Source organism: Microtus ochrogaster, unplaced genomic scaffold (genome assembly GCF_000317375.1).
Source record: "Microtus ochrogaster isolate Prairie Vole_2 unplaced genomic scaffold, MicOch1.0 UNK89, whole genome shotgun sequence".
NCBI lineage: Eukaryota > Metazoa > Chordata > Mammalia > Rodentia > Cricetidae > Microtus > Microtus ochrogaster.
In genome coordinates this window covers 709,833-725,733 of record NW_004949187.1, presented here as the reverse complement: position 1 = coordinate 725,733, position 15,901 = coordinate 709,833, and the positions used below count along the sequence as shown (strand labels likewise).

At 37.8% G+C, this 15,901-nt stretch overlaps 2 protein-coding genes and 1 pseudogene across 2 annotated transcripts in view; 1 reads left to right on the top strand and 2 right to left on the bottom strand.

Annotated features, from left to right (window-relative positions):
• The window catches only part of LOC101984273, a 398,439-nt pseudogene that overhangs the window by 232,850 nt on the left and 149,688 nt on the right, over window positions 1-15,901 (bottom strand).
• LOC101989836 (zinc finger protein 431-like) overlaps window positions 1-15,901 on the top strand; it is a 257,504-nt gene that overhangs the window by 138,062 nt on the left and 103,541 nt on the right. The window lies entirely within an intron of this gene.
• On the bottom strand, window positions 8,879-9,817 carry LOC101988983 (olfactory receptor 7E24-like). Its single transcript, XM_013355064.1, has one exon. The coding sequence runs from the start codon at window positions 9,764-9,766 to the stop codon at window positions 8,879-8,881; it is 888 nt and encodes a 295-aa protein (XP_013210518.1). The 5' UTR covers window positions 9,767-9,817.

Genomic DNA, 15,901 nt, shown 5'->3' with positions numbered 1-15,901 from the left:
GGAGGCTGGGAGGAGGTGGAAACTTGCTTTTTTTCCTTTTCTCAATAAAAAAAAGAATTAAAAAAAAAAAGAAAAAAAACACATTTAGGGCTGTGTATGTAGAAATGGAAAAGAATAGAATAGAAAATTTAAAAATATCACTATTGCCAGACTGCTATTTTGTCTTTTTTTTTAAATTCAATCTCTTAAAGCTTAGGTAACATAGTGCAGAAATTAGTGGAAATCCACATATTTGAAAGAGTTACTAAATGCCTAACTATGAATTCTGCCCAGGCAGATATGAATCAAAGATACATTTGCATTTTGCATAAATACTGGAACATAAAAGCTGAAGGAAAAAACTTTAGAAAAGATTAAAAGGGACATTTTCTGAAGCCTACTAATGCTCAGTTCATCACTTTGAGTTCAGTAGTGTTTCTATGTGAGATCACAGGACTAGAAAGACGAGCCTGTCTAGAGAAAGGTCATCTGTCATGGAGCAATGTTGAGCGTCCTGTGTCCCCACTTGTAGCATTGGGGATGGCATCCAGAAGGTGTTGGGATGGAGGGACTTGCTTTTCATTCATTTGGTGATTTTCAAATTGGTGTTCCTGAGGGTTGCAGATCACAAGATGCAGAGTGTCTGCCTTTGCTCTCTGAAAACTCACATCAATTATTGGTAATAACAAACCAAAAACAAGGAAGAACCAACGTACTTGCTGCACATTAGGAACTTTATTAATATAGCTTTCCTCTTGGAATTTGGTGTCAAAGTAAACAAAGAAAATACAAAATTCTCCCCTATCCAGTCTGTGATTTACTTCCCAAAATCATTTAGTTTTGACCCATTGGCCAGAGATAACAAGAATATTCATAACCAAGAGGAGAAAAATAGAATTTTTATCATAGCTATTTTTATGATACAACATGAAATTGGACCTTGGTGGGTGTGTCAAAACCACAGTGGGTGAGGGACAAAAACACCATTCAGACAGAGCTTACATGGGAGTTTTGTTGGGGTAAGGAAAGAGAGAGTGGAGAAAGAATGGAGTGCAGAGTGGTCTCATGGGAAGAAGAGGAGATAGAAAAGGAGGGGAAAACAGAGAGATGGAGAGATGCAAAGAGAGGAAGAGTAATACGTAGGCAGAGTTTCAACTTTTAAAGGGACAAAATACTGCTTGCCATGCGTTCCGGGGTGATGCTCTCTCATAGGTCCCAAAGGGGTGGGGCTAGGTGTGCTTAGATGCTAACATTCCTCCCTTTTTTATTTATTGAATAAAGGAGAGGAGTTAGTCATGGCAGGTTGGGAAAATGAGGGCACCAAGCTTTTTAGACTGCTTCCTGTTGATTTGTGGACATCAAAATCTTGGACCTAAGAAAGCTCCATTGCTGGCCACATCCTAGGGTACCCAATTGCCTCACTTCTGCCCAGGCTCTGTGGAAATGCCTGGTGCCTCTTTGACCTAGCCCAGGTCTGGCAGAGCAGAGGACGGGATTAAATTTAGGGACAAAAATTTCCTTAGGTCCTGATAATTGAAGAAGGAGGGTCACAAGACCAGGAAGAGGTGGGATGATACTTGTCTGGAGTAAATCTGACCTTTTGGGGTGAATCCAAGCTGACTATCTGCAGCTTACAAAAATTCTTTGATTTTGTGAAAACACAAGTTTTACACACAGAAGTATACTCACTCCAGAAATCATTTTGGTTGAAAGCATTAACTCTCATCTAGCCAGAAAACTGTGACAGAATTTTTTTTTTAACACAGCGAAAAGCATCTTTTATGTCTATAATTAGAAAACAACCAAAAGGAATTTGAAATCTTGAGCTTGTGGTCATGAACATAGGGGTGTTACTCTGCCAGAGCTAAGTTAATAGCTAATCAGAATTTTACTGACCGATGTTAAGACTATGAACTTTCAGAGTCTTAGTATAACAGTGTCACAATGAGAGAGAGGCATCTGGAACATGGTTCATTCTTTTAAAAAAAAAAAAAAAACCTCATATCACTTTCTGTTTATCAGCATTTAAGCCATTTTACCCCCAGACCTTTACACCTTACATTTACACACCTTGATAACCTGTCTTTGCACACTTTAATACACCTTCTTAGACCTTAAACATTCCTTGATCCTCGTGGTTAAAGTTTTTCTATCTTTACCTAAGTGAACCTTAAAACACCTGTTCTTTCCCATCATCATGGCATTACCTTAACACTCAGGAGTCACGATGGCTGATTGCTGAGGTTAGTCACCATAAAGGAAGTTCGTTTGAACTAAGGAATGGTAAGAAGCTATATTGAAATTCGTTTTTGCATACAAATGGATGGAAATAGTAAACACTATCCTGAGTGAGGTAAGCCAGACCCAAAAAGAGGAACATGGGATGTACTCATTCATATTTGGTTTCTAGCCATAAATAAAGGACATTGAGCTTATAATTCGCGATCCTAGAGAAGCTAAATACGAAGGTAAATCCAAAGACAAACATATAGACATCCTCCTGAATATTAACCTTCATCAGGCGATGAAAGGAGACAGAGACAGAGACCCACATTGGAGCACCGGACAGAAATCTCAAGGTCCAAATCAGGTCCAGAAGGAGAGGGAGCACGAGCAAGGAACTCAGGACCGCGAGGGGTGCACCCACACACTGAGACAATGGGGATGTTCTATTGGGAACTCACCAAGGCCAGCTGGCCTGGGTCTGAAAAAACATGGGATAAAACCGGACTCGCTGAACACAGCGGACAATGAGGACTACTGAGAACTCAAGAACAATGGCAATGGGTTTTTGATCCTACTGCATGTACTGGCTTTGGGGGAACCTAGGCAGTTTGGATGCTCACCTTACTAAACCTGGATGGAGGTGGGTGGTCCTTGGACTTCCCACAGGTCAGGGAACCCTGATTGCTCTTCGAGCTGATGAGGGAGGGGAACTTGATCTGGGGAGGGGGAGGGAAATGGGAGGCGGTGGCGGGGAGGAGGCAGAAATCCTTAATAAATAAATAAAATTAAAAAAAAAAGAAATTCGTTTTGTGATTTTATTTCTTTTCTGAGCCTGGTAGGAAGATAGTTTGTGTCTGGTCTTACTATTATCTCTAGAAAAGTGAGGACTGTGACCTTAATTTTACACAGAGGACTGAAAAGGCAGCTGAAGCCTTGGTTTCTGCTAATCTGGCAAAGTTATACTTGTTATCAAACAGCAACAGAGTCCTGAGAAGGATAAATTTGCCTGAATTAGCAGTTTAAAATGAGAGTTGCTTGCTTGGCTACCTATAGGATCATCGATAGTAATTGAGGGCAGAGGTCTCTGAGGAACATTTGGCAGCAGTAGGCCTGTAAGGCCCCAGAAGATTCCACGGGCTTCTGTGGAGTTAAGTACTCATGGGAGAACCAGACTGTTGTTGTCATACACAATGTGAGGCAAATGTTTCCCCAGGGTCTTGTTGTCAATGGTCTGAAAAGGGTCTTTGCAGAACTTGAGGTGAAAACCAGTTTTTCTCAGCAGCTAGCACTGCCATGTTCAAAGCAAGTTCCAGGTGGAGGTTCTTCTGTGCTATCTATCTTCTCTGAGGGAAATAGGGATGGTGTCAGGAACTCTATGAAAGCTTTATTTATTTATTTTTTATTGATTTTTATTGAGCTCTACATTTTTCTCTGCTCTCCTCCCTGCTTCTCTCCTCCCTTTCTAACTTTCCCAAGGTCCCCGTGCTTCCAATTTCCAATCAGGAGATCTTGTCTTTTTCTACTTCCCACATAGATTAGATCTATGTATGTCCCCGAAAGCCTTTTTAATTAAACATTTTAAATGCCATACCCTGAGCACTTGAGGACTATCTGTCTATTGGGTATATCTGTGTAGACAAACTTTCTTTAGTTATTTGTTTTAAGCTTAGTTCTGAAGACATATGAAGACTAGGTAAAGCTTATCTCTGTAATTATTTTGATCTATACTTAACATTGACTACAATTAAAGAACTTGATTGTCAGATGACTATTGACTTTAATTCCTTGACAGTGTACAATAGATTAGCAGCTCTCATAAGTCTAGGACTTTACATTATATTCCTGTCAGGTTTAGCATTAAAAATAATGATTTTGAATTGAAGTTCTTTTAGACTCAAAATAAAACATATGTTGTCACTCATTTAAATTCTCTATAATCTGAATAGATGTATACATTTTTATCATTATGTAGAATGTAATTTAACACAGAGTGGAATCACATATACAGATCTAACCTTATGTTTTTATCATCATCTAAAAGTTTGTATAAATTCAAAATATGTGGGACTTATTTCCTTAGTCTAGAAACAGAAGCAATATACAGAGCTCATTAGGGCTGTTTATAAGAGCTCATTTTTGTCTGTTTAAAACATATTTCAAACAATAGCTACAGGCACCATATGTGCAGTTGAATTTAAATTACATACAAACAAAGAGTTAAATCTAGCTTACATTTATATAGGTAGAGTCAAATCCAACATGCATATACACACACATGTATCTTTTTGCTGTTAGTAAAAGTGGAAGTTGTCCACATGGTCACCGTTAGTAAAGATGGTGGTTACATCATCTTTTACTTGCCCTTACTTACCTTGGTGGCTAAGTATCTCTTTTAGCCTCAAGCAAAATGGCAGTAGTCCATGTGGTCACCCTTAGTAACAATGATGGTTATGTCATATGATTTGTCTGTCTTTTCTCTTAGCCAAGATGGTGCCTGCCAATGTGTTGTAAGACCTTGACAGACAATGTGATGGTTTTTAGAGCAGTAGTAGAGATTTTAAATGATACCCAATTCGCAAGACACACATACAGTCACATAAAACTCAGGCATTGAAAACAGAATCACACGCATGTGGCCATACCATTTAAACATTCTTTCATGTATATGAAAAAGACAGGAAACAATAACTCTTCCTGAAGATCCCAAGTCACATGCTTCTGGTGGTCAGTCAGGAAAAAGACAGGAAACATTCCTAACATCCTGAGCCAGATGTTGCTCTTCTCAGGCCAGTGACCCAGCCCAGGTAAGAAAGAGGGACACATACACCCCCGCGGGTGGGATGCTAGTGGCCATGGTGGTAGAAGGGAGGCAGAAAGTTAATAGACAGACAGACAGAAGAACGAGACATTTTGAACACAAGAATGAGATGTCTAATAGAACAGGAGACACAATCCATACACATGAAACAGAACTCTTAGTAGGGGAGTAGATTCGTCCAAGTGAACAGAGGATTCTGCTCTGAGACAGACTAAGTCTTAACCATAGTGGGATGTGACTAGAGGTCAATGTGGTGGTGTCAGCAACAGTGATCAGGTTAAAGGATCTCAGAATGGCTGGATGCCATCCTAGGAGCAAGAAGCAGACAGACAAACAAAATGAACAGAGATAAAGAACAGAGAACTTCTTTCAGACTGTAGGATCACTGGCAAATTTTGCAAAGTTCCCATGAAATATCAGGACATGGAGTGCCAGTGACTGGCCATTTGGAATGATATCTGAGGGGGGATATTGGAGTAGAAACATTTCCCTTAAGTGAGGTAAAGGAAAGGTCCAGAGACTAAACTCTATCGTCTCATAAATTCAGCGTGGAGGGACAAGATGGCGTGAGCTGGTTTGAGTGATGACTACAAAAGATGAGGTGACATGATGCAAGTGGTCGCACACTGTACCCCTGCATCATCACATGGGAAGAGGGGCTGGAAGGGCCCTGATCCTGAAACATGTATGGTTGTGTGTTTCTCATAAAAGCATTTATGAAATTCATACACTTTCAAAAGAACGTGATTATCTTTCAAAGTAAAGCTTCTACAGTGAAGAGCAACACTGCTCTCACTTCTAACAGTGGTTTCACATTTCAAACACAGCAGCTCTTCTATCAGAGAAACGCATGTGTGTTTCTCATAAAAGCATTTATGAAATTCATACACTTTCAAAAGAACGTGATTATCTTTCAAAGTAAAGCTTCTACAGTGAAGAGCAACACTGCTCTCACTTCTAACAGTGGTTTCACATTTCCCACACAGCAGCTCTTCTATCAGAGAAACGCATGTGCGTTTCTCACAAAAGCATTTATAAAATTCATAGACTTTCCAAAGAACGTGATTATCTTTCAAAGTAAAGCTTCTACAGTGAAGACCAACACTGCTCTCACTTCTATGAATTTCATGAAATGCTTTTGTGATAAACGCACATGCGTTTCTCTGATAGAAGAGCTGCTGTGTGGGAAATGTGAAACTACTGTTAGAAGTGAGAGCAGTGTTGCTCTTCACTGTAGAAGCTTTACATGAAGTCACTATTCTGTGAACTGATTCAGTTTCTCTTTAAATGGTCAATCGTGTGAGCCCAAATTCAGAGTCTGGCTCTTTGTCACAGCTCACCTGGCTGCAGATTTAGAATGTGTCTCTATATAGTCGCTCACATTGGTGCAGGTCCAAAGTTGGTTTCTATATCAACTACATCTGCCTGTTACATAATTTTCTCTGGTGTAGTTGAAGAATGTGTCTCTATTTTTTCTTCTCTAAGATCCAGTTAATGTTTTCCAGTGAAATAAGAAACTATGGGATGTTCTGTTTTGTGTTTACTTGTATTATATTATATATACAGTGTAAAGTTAATGAACAAGGCTCTTGTTATTTCTATTGTGGATGCATTTCAGTATGAAAGTACTAGGTAGTATTTTCATCAATTTTCCCACGAACACTCCCTACGCCGAGAGTATTATGCAATTTTAGTGCCTCTCTTCTTCCTTCAGCCTCCACTGACTCTAAAAAAAATTACTCAAAACATAGTTCTAGAAATAGAACACTGCACATCTTGGCCTCAAATATTTTGTCATCTAGCTATTGTAATTTTCACATTGTATCTCACAATATAACCCATTGATTCTTGCCCTATTTTGTCAGAGTATGCTAAGGGGGCTATTGGTTATTTTAACAAAGGATTTCTCTAACATTAGAATCCATCTCTTTCTACATGTTGAATTTGATATTGAACTCTTAAACTTTCTGGAAAGTAATCAATATTTCCCAATAATGAAGAATACAATTTATAAATTATTATGTCAAGCAGTTCAAAGAAGAATTCAAATAAAGAATTATTATCTGAGTGTTTATTTTTGTTTTATTGTTTGATAGTAGTGGCTAATTCCCATCTTTTTTTGCTTTGTTTGCCAGGTTGGTTTTTTACTCATAAAGAACTGTTTATTTTTCTCCCCTTAGTATTGGATTTAAAGACATGATCCACCACACCTGGCTGATTTCCATCTTGTAATGATCCATTTTACACTACTAGAAACAAACACCAAAGGTAAATATTGTGTATAGAAAATGAGTTTATTTGGCATCAGTGTTACATCACTCTATCTGTTGAGAAACTAAGAAAAATGGGTTACAGTGCAGTTGATACCCATGAGATGGAGAATATGTGGCAAAAGAAAAATTTACGATGTCAGGGAGGTAATTGTTATGTCATATAATACTTGAGGCAAAGTATCATTGTTTAAACATCTGTTGGACACTAAAAAAGAATGCATGTTTACAACAGGGTTTATTAATTTAGTATAAATAAAAATATATTCATCACAGAGAAATCAAAAGTGCATTTTTCTAATCATGTTATGACTCATTAACTCAATTATTCTCAAGATATATAATGAAATCTACATATTTTCAAGTATAGACCGGAATCAAGCAGTTAGACATACAGTGACCGCTACATTGTCAGAAAATTAAAGTAAAATTTTAGTCACAGATATATTGCAGTATGGTGTCTAAAACACTGATCTTACACTTATGAAGGAATTATCAAACTAGAGTTTTTAAAGTTTAAGGTGGACAGCTGTCTTCTTTTAAATTTACATATCCACTTATTTATATTGTGTGTTAGTGTTTTTTCTGTATGTATGTGTGTGTGCTATGTGCATGCAGTCCCTTCAGAAACAAGCAGAGGACACTATATCTGCCGCAGAGTTATAGATAGGCTTGAGTCACCAAGTGAGTGCTGTTAATTGAACCTGCAAGAATAGCAAGTGTTGTTAGCCACTGAGACATCTCTCCTGCTTGGAGAGACTGTGATAAGTGTGGCTCTGAAGGGAGTTTGGCTGAAAGGCCTGGTTGAAGGAAATAGTCCACCTCCTGTTATAGTAACTTGGTTTATAAAGACACGTTTGAGCATAAAAATTAGAACAGATATTTGGACTATGTATATGGTTTGGTATAATGCTCACTGTAGATAGATTTGTATGAATTAGATGCCGGTATGAGATTCATTCATCAGTGTTCTAATGGTTCCCTGATAATTCAAATGAAATTTAAAACTGAGGATAAGTGATTAACTCCAAATTCATAGCCTATATAGAAATTATCAGTGGGGCTATTAAAATATCATAGTCATTAAGTGCATTTGCAGCTTGTTCAGAGGACCCAAGTTCAATTCCTCTCATGCACACAAGGTACCATAAAACTGAGTCAAAAAAGGATCTAATACCCTCTTCCGGCACCTCAGTGATGCCTCTGTGGGCCTTTACACTTACGTTGTATACAGGCACTGATACACATATGTAAATAAAGATAAATATTATTAAAGTTATATTCATTGAAAATTTTAATTAAAAATCATATAAACTTGTACAGTCATTGTGAATTTTAAATATAAATAAATATTTCATTTGACAGATAATAGCTTAAAAATAGTAAATACCTAGAAACTCTACATTTAATAATGGTACTTCTAAGAAAATAGGATTCATAAATACATACCAAATCCAAGGAGGATATATTAAAGAAGAAATAAAATCCTTCAAGACAGGTAATGCAAGAAATAAAGCCAGAACTATATTTGCACACCATAAAGTATTGAAATGTAACCTGTGAAATTCTGGAATAGAAAATAAGATTAATTTGTTCTCAAGTGCAGCCTCCTCAAGGCACCTTTAATATCCCTGTTCCTAAGGCTGTAGATGAATGGATTGAGTGTGGGTGTAACCACTGTGTACATCACTTCAGCGATTAAATCCTTTCTATGAGAAGATGACAAAGTTGAACTAAGATATACTCCCAGGCCTGTTCCATAAAACAGGCAAACTACTGACAGATGAGATACACACGTAGAAAAAGCTTTAAACTTTGCCTCTGAAGATGAAATTTTAAGAACAGATAACACAATTTTATAGTAAGAGTAAAGTATCCCCAGGATTGGAAAAAATCCAAATACAGCACCAGTAAAGTACTCAACAATGTCATTGATAAAATAATTATAACAGGTCATATTAAGGAGTTTAGAAGGATCACAAAAGAAATTAGCAATTTCCACATCCTTGAGGTATGGAAGTTGCATGATAACCAAATTGTGCAGCTGGGAATCCAGAATGCTAACCAAAAATGAACTCAAAACCAGCAAGACACAGTGCTTGGGGGTTATAATGATTGGGTAATGAAGAGGATCACAAATGGCTACGAACCTGTCATAAGCCATCACAGCCAGAAGCATGTCATCTACACAACCAAAAATGGCAAAAGCAGACATCTGTGTTAGGCATGCCACATAGGATATGCTTCTTCGATGTGTCTTAATGTTCACCATCACCTTCGGGACTGTGGTAGAAATAAATCCAATATCAGCCAGGGACAGGTTGCAGATAAAGAAGTACATGGGTGTGTGTAGCTGAGGGTCATTGCTGACAGCCAGGACAATGATCAGGTTCCCAAGCACAGCAATAAGATACATGGACAGAAACAGACCAAAGAGAATGGGCTCCAGTTCTGGGTTATCCGTGAGTTCCATGAGATAGAATTCTGAGATGAACGTCAAATTTTGTGTCTCTATATTCTCTGGACACCTTGTCAAAAGGAAATATTTATATAAGAAAAGTTGGACAAATTTTGAGTTGAACTCAATAATCACAGTAATTACATTGTCTGTATTTACTTTTATCTTACTCTGTTAAGAGTGTGGAGATTAATGAGATTAATCTTGAATTCATACTGATATTCCTTTCTCAGACACTCTATTGCTGATATTTGATAAGTGTAAATGGGACCACACCAAAGTTTTCTTAGGAACAACTAATTAGACGTGGAAGGTTATTTAAAAGAAGAGGACATGAAGTTGGAGAGAGATGTGTTGGTGGTATACTAATGGAAATTCCAAGGGCAGTAAAGAGTGGCTATTACAAGAAAACATCCTGTACACATATAGGTTTTTCAAAGAAAAAACAAAAAGTAAATTAAAAATCTCCTGGTGTCCTTGTTTATATACACTTGTTTAAATATTTGGAATTTAAGCACTTGCAACCTAAAAATGTTTGTTTCTATGCAGCTGCTACAATGATCCCTTTTTCTGTATTATTCAAAACAAAAAGGAAAGAATAAAGCAAAAAGAAAATAATCAATGAAATAGTCAAACATGTCATCTATTTAATTACACAGGGTGTTTCAAGTTTCCGTGATTTCAGTGCTAGAATTAAACACTGAATTAAAGTTCATAGTCCTTTATGAAACTAAATGGATACAAATCCAATATTTTCTAAGTATTTTATCTTCCATTTTCTGATTTCTAGTTTTAAGGGATATGAGTAAAATAGTAGTTTTTATGCTAAAATGAATTCATAATGATATTTAATTTATCAGTTAGGAATAATATTATGTAGACAATGTGAAAAGCAGGCATAAACTGAATTATATATTTTTACCAGTTAATATATTATTTTATATTATTTGTATGATTCATGAGAGATTTTATCTATGTGTTTGGCTGTGTATGACATAAATTTTCTAGTAAAGATCCTATGTGATTTCCACATTATTTTATCAAATGTACATGTTCATGCAACAGCAATGACTGAGAAAGCATACTATACTTTTCAATTATTAAATAATTAGTACATATGAAATTAAAATCTTAAGCAATAGTCTTTATAGTATGAATGAAAAGAATATATAGTGAGTAAAATAACAGACATAAAAGTTCATAAAATTCAAAATTCTCATGACTGCTATTTTTCATATTTGTTTTCTCTTACCCCACTGCCCAAATAATTGTTTGATCTTGTGATGACAAAATAGTTTTCCAAGAACCCAGCAAACTTAATGGTAATATTTGCACTTACTGCCTTATCCTGTTTCTCTGCTGAGCCACGTCCATGAAGTGCAAACCCACAGACACTTTCTTGCAGAGGTGCCCAAATAATACTGAAGTCAAACTTGGACCTCAGTATTGAAAGAAATACAATATCAGATGTTGAACTTAATGAGGAATATAAAGTGAGAAAATGACACAATTGTGAATGTAACTAATATTTGACACAAAACAGAATGTCTGTAAACCAACCTAAATATTAACTAATAATATGTATGATTAAAGTCTCAATGCGCAGAGGACAATATTAGACAAATTGGCCTATGATAACTCAGTCCCCAAAGACTTCCTAATAGTAACTCCAGAAAAAAAGAAAGAAAATCAATGGTTTTGTCTCTTCCTTTGTCCAGAAAAACATTTCTGAATATAACTGATAACTTTTAATTGTGTGCACTTTCAAAGATCAGTTTGTTTCTCACTTGCATCTTATTGTATATTCATATGCTGCAAAACTCTACCTTACTAAATCATTATAAGTACATACCTCCATGAAAATGATTATGTTGACAGTACAGTGAAATTAACCTGATCTATAATGTTCATTGAATTAAAATAAAAAGAAATATTTTATTTTTATTTATCATTTTCCTAAACTAAAAAATAATAAAAAACATAAAATGACTAAAGTAATTTGTGATTAAATGCCTGATTTATTAATACAGATGTTAGGTTTTCTAAGAGTAGTCATAATGAGTGTTGTGGGTGCTCAGTAGACAATCTTTCAGAGAAGTCTCTTCGAGGTGCCTGTAACAGTCTTATTCCTTAGACTGTAGATTGACAGAGGCAACAGAAACATTAGCAATGTGCCCAGGAAAGAAGTCATTATGCTATTTAAAAAAAATGTGATAGAATTTAACCTAGGTATATTCACAGAACACTTGTCAGTTCATGAAATCTTTCTTGTCAGTTGATTTTATTATTTCTACTACCACATTTTATTCAGAAAGTCTGTGTCCTTCTAAGCTGAAGAGCACTCTTAACTCTAGTGGTTTATTAGTAATATGTGTATTTTATTTTTAAAAAAGAAAAGAAACCCATGCTTTTTCAGACCCAGGCCAGCTGGCCTTGGTGAATTACCGATAGAACATCCCCATTGTCTCAGAATGTGGGTGTACCCCTCGCAGTCCTGAGTTCCTTGCTCGTGCTCCCTCTCCTGCTCCTGATTTGGACCTTAAGATTTCTGTCCGGTGCTCCAATATGGTTCTCTGTCTCTGTCTCTTTTCATTGCCTGATGAAGGTTAATATTCAGGAGGATGCCTATATGTTTGTCTTTGGATTCACCTTCTTATTTAGCTTCTCTAGGATCGCGAATTATAAGCTCACTGTCCTTTATTGAAAAAGCATGGGATAAAACCGGACTCTCTGAACATAGCGGACAATGAGGACTACTGAGAACTCAAGAACAATGGCAATGGGTTTTTGATCCTACTGCACATACTGGCTTTGGGGGAGCCTAGGCAGTTTGGATGCTCAACTTACTAAACCTGGATGGAGATGGGCAGTCCTTGGACTTCCCACAGGTCAGGGAACCCTGATTACTCTTCAAGCTGATGAGGGAGAGGGACTTGATCAGAGGAGGGGGAGAGAAATGGGAGGCGGTGGTAGGGAGGAGGCAGAAATCCTTAATAAATATATAAATTTAAAAAAAATATGATCGTCCCCGAAAAAAAAAAAGAAAAGAAACTATCTTTTTTCATTTTACATACCAATCTGAGTTTTCACTTTCTCCCTTCCTCCCATTTTCTACATCTTCCTGCCACATCACCCCCATTCACTCCTCAAAGAGGGTAAAGCACATTGCCATATCTAGGCTGAGCAAGGTAAATAGAATAGGTTCCCAAAAATCCAGTACAAGCAGTAAGGATAAATCCTGGTGCCATTGCCAGTGGCTGCACAGTGTGCCCCAGGCGTACAACTGTCACCACATTCAGAGGGTTCAGTTTGGCCCCATGCTGATTCTTTCCCTGTCTGGCTCAGGTTGGTGAGCTCCTATTAGCTCAAGTAGACTGTTTCAGTGGATGTACCCATCACGGTCTTGACCTCTTTGCTTATATTCTCACTCTTTCCACTCTTTAACTGGACTGGGAGCTGAGCCCAGCACTCCCTTGTGGTTCTCTGACTTTGTTTCCATCAGTTACCAGATAAAGGTTCTACAGTGACATTTAAGATATCAATCTGACTAGAGCGCAAGGCCAGATCAGGCACTCTCTCCACTATTACTTAGGGTCTTAGCTGGGGGCATCCTTGTGAATTCCAGGGAATTTCTCTAGTGCCAGGGTTCCTGCCAGTCCCACAATGGCTCCCTCAATCAAAATATTTCTTTCCTTGCTCTCCATCTCTGTCCCTTTTCCATTTTGACTATTCTGCTCCCTCAAGTTCTTCTCTCCTTCTCTTCTCCCCACCTCCGTTCCTTTTACCCTCTCTTCTCCTCCCACCCCCATGCTTCCAATTTTTTCAGGAGATCTTGTCTATTTCCCCTTTCCAGGTGGATCTACGCATGTTTTTCTTAGGGTTCTCCTTGTTTCTTAGCTTCTCTGGGATCATGGACTATAGGCTCCTTATCCCTTGCTTTACAGCAAGTATCCACTTATTAGTGAGTACATATCATGTTTATCTTTCTGGGTCTTGGTTACGTCACTCAGGATTGTTTTTCCTAATTCTATCCATTTGCATGCAAATTTCAAGATGTCATTGTTTTTTTATCACTGATTAGTACTCCATTGTGTAAACATATCGTATTTTCTTTATTGATTCTTCAGTTGAGGGAAATCGAGGTTTTGGCTATTAAAAATAATACTGCCATGGACATAGTTCAACAGATGTCCTTGTAGTATCATCAAACATCCTTTGGGTATATGTCCAAGACTGGTATTGCTGGGTCCTGAGATAGGTTGATTCCCAATTTTCTGAGAAACCATCATACTAATTTCCAGAGCAGTTGTACAATTTTGCATTCCCACCAGCAATGGAGGAATGGCCCCGTACTCCACATCCTCTCCAGCATAAACTATCATTGGTGTTTTTTACCTTAGCTATTCTGATTGGTACCTTAGAATCATTTTGATTTGCATTTCTCTGAAGGCTAAGGATGTTGAACATTTCCTTAAGCATCTTTCAGTCATTTGAGATTCCTCTGTTGAGAATTCTATGTTTAGTTATGTACCCTATTTTTAATTGAATATTTTGATTTTATATGTAATTTCTTGAGTTCTTTATATATTTTGGAGATCAGTCCTCTGTCTGATGTGGGGTTGGTGAAGATCTTTTACTACTCAGTAGGCTGCCTTTTTGTCTTATTGACTGTGTCCTTTGCTTTACACAAGCTTCTCAGTTTCAGGAGGTCCCATTTATTTATTGTTGCTCTCAGTGTCTGTGCTACTGGTCTTATATTTAGTAAGTGGTTTCCTGTACCCTTGCATTGAAGGCTACATCTCACTTTCTCTTCTATCAGGTTCAGTGTGGTCAGACTTATATTGAGGTCTTCAATCCATTTGGACTTGTCTGACAAGCTGCGACATTATACAGTAATTGTTCAGCCATCTTTTTACATTGACTTGTCAGAACCAAGGCTCTGGTAATGACCAAACAAAAAAGCAAGGCTTTTAAGTGTCATTGCTTTGTGAATAAAGTGGCTGCCCTTTGCTGTAGATTTTTTGGCTATAGCAAACTCCTTTTCTGTTAAATATTTGGGAATAAATCCAATAGTTCAGAACAGTTTCTCAGTCCCAGAACGTGTTCCTCTCTCTTAGGTAAGTGCAGAAATCTGCCTTCCTGCAGTTATCTTTATCAGCAGGCATTTGAGCAATACTTAGAGTCCAGGCATAGGACAGTCCATCTAAGATATCCACAGATTTCCAAATACATAGAATTACTCCCTGCCCAAGCTGCTGTTCTGATTTTACATCATGACTAGAAGCAGGAACTAACAGTATAGAGGCCTGGGTTCCTTCGTTGTATCTACCACCTAAAGCAGTAAGTCTAACTCCAGACATAGACCCATAGAAGCTGCAACATCTGGTATATGTGCTATCTGATGAAGAGCCATCAGTTTCTCCCTGACTGTTAATGGGTGTTGCTTGGTTACCTAATTCTGTGCTTCCTGGGAGAAAAGAAATGGCACACTGATGTACACGATCAATATTTTTACCGTATTCATAATTTTACTGAAAATAAACCTTTTAACCTTTTATCTACCACCTAAAAATGTAGCATAGAACACTAACCTTCGCCTCTAGAACTCCCTGGTGATTTAATTTCCTTTCCTTGAGACGCAGCAGAGAGGCCCGCCCGGCACAGATGCAGAGGCACAGCAATCAGGAATAGGCTTTGGGGGACCAGCGCAGAGGCAGACGCAAGAGGTGGGACAGGCAAGCAATAACGAGAGCAGATCGCCCCACTGCAATTAAATCAAAGAGGTAGGCCTTTTGTTGGCGAGATCACTGGCAAACGGGGAGCTGGTCCTGATCCTGAAGACACTTCGGAGGGGTGAGAGGGTTCGTGGCCTGCGGCAGGAACCAGGAAACAGAGTGAGGGCATTTTGTAAGCAGAACCCTTGGCCAGCAGGGAAACCTGATCCGATTTTAAAAGACCCATTGGATAGGATTGATAGGAGGAGATGGGCAGGCGCCAAGGCAAGAATTCGCCCAATAATCTGAAAAACAACATGAAAACACCAGAACGCAATGATCTTACAACAGAAGTATTTGAACACCCTAACACAGAAGAAGTGGAAAAAATTGACTTTATGAAAGCAATAGAGTCCCTTAAACAACATGTAAAAAA

What these genes read in the sequence shown, in the direction of transcription:
- LOC101988983 (XM_013355064.1), bottom strand. Translation starts at nt 9,766, where the DNA reads ATGGAACTCACGGATAACCCAGAACTGGAGCCCATTCTCTTTGGTCTG.